Source organism: Herpailurus yagouaroundi, unplaced genomic scaffold (genome assembly GCF_014898765.1).
Source record: "Herpailurus yagouaroundi ecotype Mexico unplaced genomic scaffold, PumYag 28, whole genome shotgun sequence".
Classification (NCBI taxonomy): domain Eukaryota; kingdom Metazoa; phylum Chordata; class Mammalia; order Carnivora; family Felidae; genus Herpailurus; species Herpailurus yagouaroundi.
Window position 1 is genome coordinate 28,493,430 of NW_024412376.1, and position 13,782 is coordinate 28,507,211.

Below are 13,782 nucleotides of genomic sequence, written 5' to 3' on the forward strand. Positions count from 1 at the left end.
CATATCATTGACAAAAGTTATATATAAGTAGCAAAGCATTTGGAGAATGGGTATTTAATTCATAATACTTTCCTTTTATTTCCAGTAAGATTAATTCCCACAGTTAATCAGTAAGCATACCAATTCAATTAATTGTATCCTTCATCATATTCTTTTAACTCTTCAACAATGCTTAAGGAATTAAATTAAGCCAAATTACACTGTGCATGAGTAAAGAGTAGGGAAATGGTAAAAGAACCAATATCTCTTGTAAAATATACTTATTAACTTTAAAAAATTGCCCATAGAACAACAATGAGGTGCCACTGCATATATATTAGATGGTGAAAATCCAGAGCACTGTCCCCCAAATGCCAGCAAAGCTGTGTAACACCAAGAATTCTCATCCATTGCTGATGGGAATACAAAATGGTACAGCCACTTGGGAGACAGTTTAATGGTTTCTTACAAAACTAAACATCATGTTATCATCTGATCCAGGAATTATGCATTTTGGGATTTACTCAAGGGTTGAAGACTAAGGGCCGCACAAATATATTTGAACACAGATATTTATAGCAGCTTTAGTCATAATTCCCAAAATTTAGAAGCAACCATGATATCTTTCAGTAGGTAAATGGATAAATAAAGTTTGGTATATCCAGAGAATGGAATATTATTCAATGCTAAAAAGAAGTGAGTTCTCAAGCCATGAAAAGACATGTAGTAATATTAAATGCTTATTACTAAATGAAGGAAGTCAACCTTAGAAGGCTACATTCTGTATGATTTCAAATGGACTTTTAGTGATAGTGATATGTACTGTATGTTTGCTGATTGTTGCAGAATATTTATAGTGGGGAAGTCTGCATGTAGGGGCCAGAGGGTATATGGAAAATTTTATTTTCTGATCACTTTTGCTGTGAACCTAGATCTAGTCTCAAAAATAGTGTATTCTTTAAAAACTATTTCCTACTTCAAACCAAGAAACAGACTCTGATGGTTACCAGCATGGAGGTGGGTGTAGGGATGGGTAAAATAGGTGATGGGGATTAAGGAGTGCAATTGCTGTGACGAGCACTGAGTGATGCATGGAAGTGTTGAATCACTATTTGTACACCTGAAACTAATATTATACTGTACAGTAACTAGTTTGAATTTAAATAAAAACTTAAAAGGGGCACCTGGGTGGCTTACTTGGTTGAGCGTCCAACCCTTGATTTTGGCTCAGGTCATGATCTCATGATTCATAAGATCAAGCCCCACATTAGGCTCTGCGCTGTCAGTGTGGAGACTGCTTGGGATTCTCTCTCCATCTCTCTCTACCCCTCCCCGACTCATCCTCTCTCTCTCTCTCTCAATAAATAAATAAATAAGCATTTAAAAAAAATAACATAAAAAAAAAGATCCTTGCCTCTAGGAGAAAATCATGGTTCTTTAAATGTCCTACATTGTGAAGAATGCGTATGTGTGTTTGTGTGTGTGTATGTGTGTTTGTATGAGTGAATTCCCAGAATAGAATAGTATCTGAAACATAGTTAACTTACATTAATTTTGTTTATAATTATCATATACTTTTTTTTAATTTATTTATTTATTTTGAGAGAGAGAGAGCACAAGCAGGGGAGGGGCAGAGAGAGAGAGTCCCAAGCAGGCTCTGCACTGTCAGCTCAGAGCCCAATGTGGGGCTTGAACTCATGAACCATGAGATCATGACCTGAGCCAAAGTCGAGAGTTGGACACTTAACCACCTGAGCCACGCAGGTACCCCTAGAATATACTTTTTAATATGAACATTTAAGTAGAGTTCATGTAAAACAAAACAATTTACACATTTATCTTTTTTCACATTTAAATAGATATTCCAGTTAAGGATTAAAGTTTGTTTTAATTCTTTTGACTACTTTTAATCAAGATAAATCCAATCAAGATAAAAACACACTTTAACAATTTACAAGTTAACTTCAATATAATAGCTTTCCATGTTGATTTTGATTCACATATACACATAAATCAATATACTAAAGTTTTGATATATTCCTTATGCTATAAATACGAAATATTTTTCTAAAATATGTGAGGGGCACCTGGGTGGGTCAGTTGGTTAGGCATCTGAGTCTTGATTTTGGCTTAGGTTATGACCCCATGGTTTGTGGGATTGAGCCTTGCATTGGGCCCTATGCTGACAGTGCAGAACCTGCTTGTAATTCTCCCTCTTCCTCTCTCTGCCCCGTCCTCCTAACTCTCTCTCTCTTTCAAAAAAAAAATAAATAAATAAACTTTAAAAATAAATAAATAAATTATGTGAAAAGACTTTATTAACAATTATTGAACAGTTTGAGGAAAAAATAGTTCCAATATACATTCTAATACTTGAATAGAATTAACACTAAAATAAAAACATTCAACTTTTATTCTTTGAATATCTAAGATTTTAGCTTACATTAGAATGAAAATAATCAAATTTTAACCATAAATGTTAAAAAGAAAAATAATATTCTTATATATTTAGGTTTGGATGTTTTTGTGTTGAAGGAAATAGGTAATTTTTATTGATGGATCGGAGAGGGATAAAAGTGTAATTTCAAAAAGATAAAAACAGCCTTTGGAAAACATAACACTAAGGATAATTGATATAATCTATAATTTTTAGCACTTACCATGTCCTCAAACAGATGGATGTACTATAGGATGTATAAAATGTAATTATCTTTGGTTCCATAGAGACTTGGAGAGGTACTGCCAGCTAGCTACACAGGTGCAGCCATTTGAATGTCAGAGATTCTGCATCCTTCCCGGCCCCCCAAGGCCAGATGGATTTTAACTTCCCTTTGAATGACTCTGAATCAAGAATCAGCACAACCTCACTGTCACTGCATTCATGGGAAAGATGATGGAATAGATACCACCAATAGGCATCTCATTTGTCTTGTTCTCAGTGTCTAAAACAGGAAACGCAGAAGAGATCTCTTACTGGTCTCCGAGAATAGGAGGTAAATCCAGGAAAATATTTCTTTCTCTTACCTATACCAATCAAACACTGCCTGTTGATTAATCTTTGAGAAAGGAATCTTATCAAAGCAGATGAACAAAAATTTCTTACCCTCCTGCCTGATGTTATTCATGGATGAGTCCATGATTTCCAAATATCTATTAATTGATATTTATTTCTAAATATCTATTCTGTTTCATTAATAATGCTAATTCTTTTTCTTTCACTAAAAATGTAGTAAATATTTACTAATGCCAAATCTTCACTGTTTTTGCTCCTTAACCCATTATAATAAGAATTCTGCTGCATTTCGAAGATATTTGCAAATGACATGTCTGAGAAAGGGTTAGTATCCAAATTTTATAAAGAACTTCTAGAACCCAACACCAAAAAACAAATAATCCAATTTAAAATGGACAAAAGATATGAACAGACACTCCTCCAAAGAAGACATGCAGTTGGCCAACAGGCACATGAAAAGATGTTCGACATCACTCACCATCAGGGAAATGCAATCAAAACAACAGTAAGATATCAGCTCGTACCTGTCAGAATAGCTAGTCAAAACACAAGAAAAACAAGTGTTGGTGAGGATGTGGAGAAAAAGAACCCTTTGTGCCCTGTTGGTGTAAATGCAAACTTGTGCAGCCACTATGGAAAAAAGTAAGGAGATTCCTCAAAAAGTTAAAAATAGAACTACCCTATGATCCAGCAATTGCTCTACTGGGTATTAACCCCAAAACTACAAAAAAACATTAATTCAAAGGGATATATGAACCTCTATGTCTATTGCAGCATAATTTAGAACAGTCAAATTGCAGAAGCAGCATCAATAGTTGAATGGATAAAGAAATACACACACACACACACACACACACACACACACACACACACACATATATCACTGAATATTATTCGGCTATAAAAAAAAGAATGAAATCTTGCCATTTGCAATGACATGGATATAGCTAGAGAGTATAATGCTAAGAGAAATAAGTCAGAAAAAGACACATACCATGTGATTTCACTCATATGTGGAATTTAAGAAACAAAACAAAGAAAAAAGAGATAAAGAGAGAGGGGAAGCCAAGAAACAGACTCTTAACTCTGTTTTCTATTAATAGAGAACCAACAGATGGTTACCAGAGGGGTGGTGAGTGGGGGGATTGGTGAAACAGGTGATGGGGATTATGGAGTGCACTTGCATGATGAGTACTGGGTGATTTATGGAAGTGTTGAATCACTATATAACAATGTATGTTACCCATACTAAAATTAAAACAAAATAGAAAAATATCAATGGGAAAAAGACATATAATAAAAAAGGAGATTCTAGATTTTTTTAAAAATGCTCCATTTATTTACTAAAATCTTTCTTTAAAGTCACCAGTTACCTACAGTTTAAGGAATTCGATGGGTCTGTTTTATTGTCTATCTTACTTTTACTCTGAAACATTTGACATCTCATCAGACCCTCTTTCTTGAGTTCTTTTCCCTTTAGCTTCCTTTTCAGTATTTTCGTGCTAGTTCTCAGATAGACCTTTTTCTTTTTCCTTTGTGAGTTATTTTTTTCTCTACTTGCCTAGTGTTTATTATGATGTTTATCTTTCTCTTTACAAATAATCCTTGGACAAATTTACTGAATCACATGTAAAAGTTGATCTTAAAACTCAGTTCTGAAGATAAGAGAAGCAGAGAATAAAAGATAGAAGGGATATTGCTTGTATATAAAAATCACTCTGGGGTTGCCTGGGTGGCTCAGTGGGTTAAGGGGCTGACTCTGGCTCAGGTCATGGTCTCACAGTTTGTGAGTTTAAGCTCCGCATAGGACTTTGTGCTGACAGCTCAGAGCCTGGAGCCTGATTCAGATTCTGTGTCTCCCTCTCTCTCTGCCCCTCCCCCACTTTCTCTCTCTCTCTCTTTCAAAAATAAACATTAAATTTTTTTAAATAAAAAAAATCACTCTGCTCCTTTCTAGTTCTGTAACTTTGAACAATTATTTAATTTTTCTGTGCCTTAATTCCTCATCTATAAAATGGTGATAGTTGTCTTTCTTCTGGGACTGTTGTGAGGAATAACTAATTTAAAATGTATAAACTTCCTGACACGTAAGAAATCTTCATTACATGTAATTTATTGTTAATAGCAGATGTTCCTATTTATTACTAAAAAAAATCTGTGACAGAAATTTTATTAAATCTATAAATTCTACAAAGTTTTACATAATTGCATAACTACTTCTTGTACATTTCTGTGGACTATAAATGTCTTCACTGCCATGCTTTTATTTTTATTTTCTTTGGATTGCCAGCAGCCACCTGAACTTCCAAGGAAATTTACAAGTTGGGAAATGAAAATATTAATAGGATCACTATGATGATCACATTACTCAGTTTTATCAAAATTAAAATGAACAACTCAAACTGTTTCCTTGTTCCTCAAATTTTAAATATTAGTTAGCAGGTTTTCAGCATTTAAGCCCTGATTCCCATTGTCTCTCACCAACATTCTGGTCTCCACATTGCCTATGGTCCAATATCAGCTCCCCTAAATTCAACCCTACTCAGCATCAGTCAAAGGAGATACCAACCCAAGGTCAAATCAGAAATTCCATGGAGGGCTATTGCAATGGTCTATTATCCTTTTTCTCATTCTTTTATCACACATTTCTCTCTCTTCCTCTGTATACGCATGTGGGCACACACACACAGAATCACAGGCACACACACGTTTGAAGGCTTCTTTTCTGTCACTTTCATGGACACCAAAATTGCTACCTATCCCCTCTAGATCTGATTACTTCTCTCTTTTGTCAGTGATTTCTTTGCTATTATGAAAACATTTTTAGCATTATTTTTTACTGAGAATGGAATAATGCAAAATTGACTTAATCTGCAGCACAAAGTTTATGTTTTGTTGTAAAAAAAGAAGTTCTTGACAGGATTGCCAAACACTAAAATTGCTGAACAACAATAGCTATTTCACTATCTTTGAAAAATAAGACAGTCTCTCATCTCTCTAGAAGAGATTGTTTCCAGCTTGTCTTGAAAGAGAATGAGACTTCAAATCCTGTTTTTCAATGCCATACTTCTTAGACATATATTTAAAAATCTTTGGACATCTTTTAAAATTGTAGATTCTGTTAAAGCCTAATTGTCAATATTGACAATTATAAAGTTAGTATTTTCTCTAAAAGTACATTGTAAAAATTCTTGGCTAATACCTACTTTTTTTCATTTACAAATTACATTAGGCACTGTATTTTCTATAATATATTTTATATCACATTTGCTATCAGTAGTATATACTACTTTCCATTGTACTATTTAAAGACATTATCATGGGGGCCAGTGTAAAAAAAAATCCTTTGTAAGACAATTGTGTGAAAATTGCAGTTATTTTTGAAGACATTAAGCTAAGCAATCATTTTCACTAATTCTGATGTTGCCAGTATTGTCCTGGTTATTTTATGGGAAATACTGAAAATCTTTGATGCATTGTTAGTGCAATGAGCTTATACTTCATTTGTGGAGATGAAATTTGCAAAGTTAAAACTTGGAGATACAAGGTGCAAACACATATCATGTAATACACTGTGCTCCTAAAGGAGAGATAAACAAATATCAGAAAAATAATTAAAGTCTTTTAGAAGAATACAAATAAGAACTCAGCATCATTGGGAATAGGATTTTTATAAATGTAAACACATGCATACAGACATCTTCAAAACAAATTCACGTGTAAAAAGCATACTTCCAGTTAATATATGCTATCCTATTTTGAAACCAGATATATATATATATATATATATATATATATATATATATATATATATGAGCTCAAGTGCAAAAATCCAACACAATCTAACTCTTTGCTGGGCAAGTTATTTCAACTCCCTGTACTTCATGTTAAAACCGATGAAACTATCTATATAGGAATGTATGGTGAGGATTAAAACTAAGATAATGGGGCCACCTGGGTAGCTCAGTTCATTAAACATCTGACTTATGCTCAGGTCATTATCTCAGGATTCCTGGATTCCAGCACCTTCTTGGGCTCTGCAGGCTCTGTGCTGACAGCCCAGAGCCTGCTTCAGATTCTGTCTCCCTCTCTCTGCACCTCCCCTACCCTCTCTCTCTCTCAAAAATAAATAAATGGACATTAAAAAAAACACCTTAAAAAAACTAAGATAATGTATTTAAACAATTGGAGCTATCATGTGTTTCTAAACCCCTCATAGAACCAATTACTTTATCCTAGAGAAAGCACACAGTAAACATGTTTTTATTAGATTTGATACAAATGAAAATATCCTATTATTTTAACCTTGTACAAGTTGGAAGACAAAAATTATGTACCAAGTATATTATTTATAAGATATCAATTTCTTAACATTAAAACAAAAAATGATTCCTTTTCAATAATATTGCTTTGAAAATAACTTAGTTCTTCTTTTACAGGAAATAACTGCAAGACCACTGAATACAACAAGATGAAAAGCATGCTTTTAGATTTACAAAATCAAAAATATATTACACAAGAAAATGAAAACCCTAACGGTGATGACCTGTCTTGGAAGAAGTCGTTGGTGGATCAAATGTTTAAATCTTTTGATGCCGACAGTAACGGACTTGTAGATATTAATGAACTAACTCAGGTATGATTAATGATTAAATTAACAAGCTTATTTAAAAATCACATGTACAATATATTTATATCTGTGTGAATTTATTCTATATTAATAAATATGTATTTAATTTGTATTATTTGAAAGTGTGGACAAAACATATTTTTAAGAGTAAAATGTGACTGCTGTTAAATAACAAAGATTTGATTCAAGTGAGTCAATTTCAAAAATCTAATTGGCTTTGCTATTCAATTCATGAACTGGGCAGCATCCCATCTAGCAAATAGAGAGGCACTTGGGAAGTTGTACAAATGGAAAGTTTTTGCAGGAGAGTGGGGCAAGAAAATTATTAGCAAAAGAGAAAGATTTTTCCCGGCAAGGCTGCTTTCCCTTAGCTGGAAAGGCTAGGGCTGTTATGTCGATTACCTCATCATCTTTTGTGGGATGGAAAAGGACCAAGCAGCAGACCCACTGGGGCTGATTGAAAAATTCCTGACCGACCCGTTAAGACTACATTTCTGGGGAAGGTTGAACTGCCATTAGATCACGTATTAAACCCCAGTTTGAGGATTTGGCCTAAATTATGCCATTTTAGGACTGTTTTAGGACCAAAATGGTTTGGTTTTGGGTCTTGGTGTTGTTTTACTTCTAACACTACTCTAACAACAATATTAATTTCAAATAACATTTATATGATATTTTAGAGTTCAAAATAAGATAGCTACTTTTGATAGGTTTCTGTACCTTAAATACCTTAAGGAATCATCAGTTCTTTACCTTACAAATTTATAAGATATCTTCAGATATGTTCTGAAGCCTTTTATAATGTTTAATTTTCTATCACTCAGTAAAAACTTGTGTATCCAATATTCAAGGAAACTATTCACCAGCAATTGAGCACATCTATAACATGATGTAAATACATCATTTAAGAAGGTATTAAATTTCTGACCTATTTTATTTTTCCAATAATCAAAGATCAATTAGGATATAGTTAATCTAGGTCTAGTATTAGGTCCACATTGTTAAATTTCACTTATTTGAAAATTGTCACCAAATGAAATATGTGATAAGAAATTTGTCAGTAAAGAGAATATTTGAATAAACAAAAGGTCTTTATGTGAACCATTTGGAAAAAAAATACAAATACTTTTATGTGTGTGTCATGGAGACAGAACAGTTTGAAGGAAATTATAATACCCAGATTTAAGAAACTAAACTAGTTGTAGGTAGTATAGAAATGTGAAATAAGAGACATAAGTTTTCTCCAAAAACGTATACAAGTTTTAGGGAGTAATGGAGAAAAAAAGCCAATCTAGGGTGACCAATCTAGGAAAATGGTTATAGCACTGAAGAAGTTTTCTGAATTCTTAATAATCCTTATAGTGTTTATTAAGGTGGATTTTGCTGCAGTGCTTGGCAGTTAATATAGTTTTAAAAAAAATCCAGTAGTTTATCTCCATAACACCATGCCATTCATCTCTTATGGTTAATTTTATGGTCTATATAAAGAATCTGACATTGTGGAATATTGGTTCGATTATACAAGGATTTCTAAGCTTTGGAATAGTGTAACTTAGTTTCAAGACTTTATATCAAAGTGACTCTCTAAGTAAATTAATTACAGTTCTTGCCATTCCAGTAAATTAAAATATATATCATTTTCCTTATCTTCTTTAATTTAGCCTGCATTTATTGAGAAGTTACTAAATCCAGGCATTGGGATTTAAAGAATTGAACTCTGGAATTTTAGAGTAAAATCAGAAAATTTTTAATTAAGATACCTATGTTATCATTTACTTCATGATTTATTTTTCAAGAATGAAACTCTTTAGAATTTTATATTTATAGTAATGATAAGAAATGACTAGTTAATTAAAATGAAAATAAAATTCAGTCATGTCACCTTGGTCTATGCGGGCCTGACATATTGGAATATATTGTGGTTTTGCTTTTGCTTTTATTTTGTGTATTATATATTATTATATATTACATATTTTACATATATTTATTAGTTTTTATTAATGTATCTACATCACTGTAACCACTGGTTGGGTACAAAACATGATCTGACGAAATCCAGTTATTATCATAGTACCTACATCTAAATCCAAATGGAAAACTGCTACTCACTAGAAAATGGCAGTGACAGCACTTTATACCTATTTCAAGTTTATGCTACATTCAAGTTAGTATTTGTTTCCTAGGCAGCCATTACAAAATAACAGAATGTGGGTGGCTATATCAACCTGTCCTTCAGTTCTAGGGGCTCAAAGTCTAAAACCAAGGAGTTGGCTAAGCCATGCTCCCTCTGAAGTAACTGGGGGAGGATCTTTGCTTGTCTTTTTCAGCTTCAGGTAGTGCTAGGCATTCTTTGGCATTCCTTGGCTTGTAGATACCATCATTCAGCCTCAGGGCGCTTGGGTGGCTCAGTGGGTTAAGCAGCCCACTCTTTATTTTGGCTCAGGTCGTGATCTTATAGTTCATGAGATCCCACTGTCAACACAGAGCCTCCTTGGGATTCTCTCTCTCTCTCTCTCTCTCAAAATAAACAAACAAACAGGGGCACCTGGGTGGCGCAGTCGGTTAAGCATCCGACTTCAGCCAGGTCACGATCTCGAGGTCCGGGAGTTCGAGCCCCACGTCAGGCTCTGGGCTGATGGCTCAGAGCCTGGAGCCTGTTTCCGATTCTGTCTCCCTCTCTCTCTGCCCCTCCCCCGTTCATGCTCTGTCTGTCTCTGTCCCAAAAATGAATAAACGTTGAAAAAAAAATAAAATAAACAAACAAACAAACAAAGACAGGTGTGCCTGTCTTCACAACACATTGCCTTTTCTTGAAGGACACCAGTCATATTGGATTAAGGGGCCACCCTACTACAGCATCACCTCATTTTCAGTTATCTAGTTATATCTTCAACAACCCTATTTCCAAGAAACACAAAATGTTATGTTCTGAGGTCCTCAGGATTAGGTCTTTAAAATATCTGTTGAGAAGATACAACTCAACTCATAATGAAGTTCATCTGCTACCAAATTTAGTTGTGTTTTCTCTGTTAGCTTTGATTTGGACTCACTTTATGTCTGAAAAGTCCCCTTCCAATTCATCTGAAAGTCATCTTCAGAAACCCATTTCTTTCTTGGCCATCCATGAGGTACATGCAAGGAAAGATTTGGGAGATTTACTGGCTTCCTTCTGAATACATCCCATACTACATAAGTCATTCCCACCTAGTGTGTTGTGAAAATGTCAGTATCTCATCTGTAAATAATCAACTATGAAAAAAACAACATAAACAAAAACGCAGAACTTAACGACAAGAAAAACAGAAGGTTGTAACAAGTAATCTTGAAAAAATATAATAAACACCTAGATATGAATGGCACAAATACTATTTTGATGTGAGTATTTTTAGATTTCAGGTACTTTTTAAAGATCTTTTGCAAGTATTATAACCAATAATACATACAGTTTTATTAATAAATGCAGAAACATATAATACCATCATTTAATATGGAATTTTCAAATAATTTAACTTAGAAGAGTAAAAAGGGAAAGGATCTTAATGGTGTCTGTTAATAATTTATAAGATATTATTAACAGAAATGTAAGATACTGCCAGTGACAAGTAAAAATTAAAGAATATAATTTGACTTTGAGGTTTTATAATTGTAGCATGAAAGTTGTCTACCCACATTCTATTTTTATTCCCCATAATGAATGGGGAATCTTACAGATTTTCATGTAAATTAGAACACAGAGCCTGTCTAATTGAGAGAACATACATTAAAAAATTAATAGTTAAAAGAGTAGGACCTTTAGAATCACAGTTAACAACATGTTATAGCAAGAAAATATTTGCTAAAATGAATTGACTGATAATAGAAATAAATCACGTTCAATCCATCTCTTTACTACTCTAGCTTAATAACATAAACATCTGTAACTCTATGTTTAGTCTTCCAGTCTGGGGCTAATGTTCTTATGTTGAAAATATTCAAGTATGAAATACAAATTGATAGCAAAGTGATATTTTGGACTTTTAAAATAATTTTTATGAAGTTGATAAAATTTATGATAGTACACTTGTAGATTTGTCATTGGTAGTTGAAGATCTAGAAGAAAAAAAATCAAAAAAGATTGAGATGGTATATTCATTTCACAAGATCTAAAGAGAATGTTCAGATGGAAAGGAGTGAGTGGGTCCCAAGTGATAAAGTCCTAGGATATTTTTTTTCAAAATAATCTTTTTTATGATCAAAGTGTAGTGGTTAAGAACTGTTATTATAGAGCCTGGGTTCAAATAACATATCTTACTTATGACCTGTTAACCTTTGGCAAGTTATTTAAAGTTTCTGAGACTCATTTTATATATATATATGTATAATATATATATATATACGTATATATATATATGCAATGATATTACTACCTACTGCGTAAATTTGATGTCACACACACACACACACACACACATCATTTAGAATGTGTCAGCTTCTTAGAAGCATGACTAGCACATACAAAATAGAGTGTGTTAGTTATAACTGTATTTTCAAATCTAACTTTCATGTGAATGTCATGGATGATAATGGAAATAAAGTGGGTACATACACTTAAGTTAGTAATTGAGCAATTGAATAATATTTACCCTATGTTCATCCCTTGCAACTTTTTAATATTTATGCTTGGATGGTAGGTGATAACAACTTAAATACCATTAGTATACAGCCATTATAACCCAGAAATCTATACACACATTATTAAACATACAAAAGTTTTAATACCAACTTTTACAATGAGAAAAAAAAATAGTTCTTGCAAAAGAAGAGTAGTTTTGGTTATCTCAAGAAATTAGAAAAAATAAATGATGGCATGTCTTTATTTTGCCCATCTCATTTGAAGTAGTTACACATTTATCTCATATAGCTGGCATGAATTATTAAATCCTCAGTACCAGATTAGAGTAACTGAGTAATCGTAATATTAGTAATATATTGGTAATGATACTATTGGGTTATTGCTGTAATGCAGATGTCTGTTGTCCCCTTTGTACTTCTATTTGAGCTCAACTATATATATGTAAGTGTTTACATCACAAATTACACAAATCCCAAATTGAAATCCAGTTTAGATCCAGCACTTTGTACACTTTTCCTTTCCTTGTACTCTGTCCATGGTGTACTTTTCATTATATGCACCACTGATAGAGTGCCCAAGTCTATCTCTCAACCTCAGTTTTCCCTGGGGGCTTCAAATTATTTGTCATGCAAAACAATGTTCTATTTTAGATTCTCCTTCTAAATATGTATGACCAAATATATCACATTCCACAGATGCCAACATCTACCTTAGTTAAAAAACTAATGACAAGTTATAGAATACTACACCAACATCAAAAACCAGTATCTATCATACTCTTCCCTCAGGGAGAAATATATCATCAGTTCTGAAAACAAAAAGAAATCCCTAGCCTCCATCTTCTGCCCTATTTTTTACACCCTCAGAGGCCAATTAAGTCATATCTGTCTCTATTTCCTCAAGTGCATTGTCCACTTTTACCCCTGGGGTGAGTATTTCTGTTTTTCCAAATGGCATGGACATGAGTGTTAGGGAAGAAAAGTGGGATATCTATCAAAGTTTTTTTGTAGGAACAAAACAGATGATTATTGTCTCCTCTCCCATGTGTCTTAATTACTGTATGATAAAGGTAATATTTCAATCACATTAAATTTTTTTTTGTATTTTTTTTTCTTTAAATGTCTATCCTCTATTGAAAACAGGTAAATGGGAACTTACTTTGTTCTAGTGGTTCTATATCTTTTCTCAAATCTATGCCATAGTGCCCGGATCCCATTCATAATGAGGTTATAGAACCGAGTGGTCTGCGCTGGTAACCAATCCTGTGTACTAAATGCAAACCCAAATGTTCTGCCTTTTACTGAGGACCATTCTAATAAGGTGTGACCCTCGCTTGTTTGGTGTTTTACCTTAGCTCCTCCCCACATCTAAGCAAATTTCTAACGTTCATCTCTATTACCTGGATCTCTCTCTCTTGCTTCTCTTAAATTACCTTCTCCCAAAGTGAGAATTCACTGCTCTCTTTGGAGAAACCTGAGCTTTACTAATGCCTGCTTCAATGAAAATTGTTCTAACAATATGCTCCAAATTGGGTTATCATACTCCAAT

The 13,782-nt window shown here is 33.4% G+C and overlaps 1 protein-coding gene across 6 annotated transcripts in view; it reads left to right on the forward strand.

Moving 5' to 3' along the window:
• Positions 1-13,782, forward strand: part of FSTL5 (follistatin like 5) — a 795,291-nt gene that overhangs the window by 419,265 nt on the left and 362,244 nt on the right. For all 6 annotated transcript variants that reach the window (XM_040471352.1, XM_040471359.1, XM_040471338.1 and 3 more), the window contains one exon: positions 7,432-7,628. In XM_040471352.1, the coding sequence (XP_040327286.1) occupies positions 7,432-7,628 (197 nt within the window). The remainder of the gene's footprint in view (positions 1-7,431; positions 7,629-13,782) is intronic.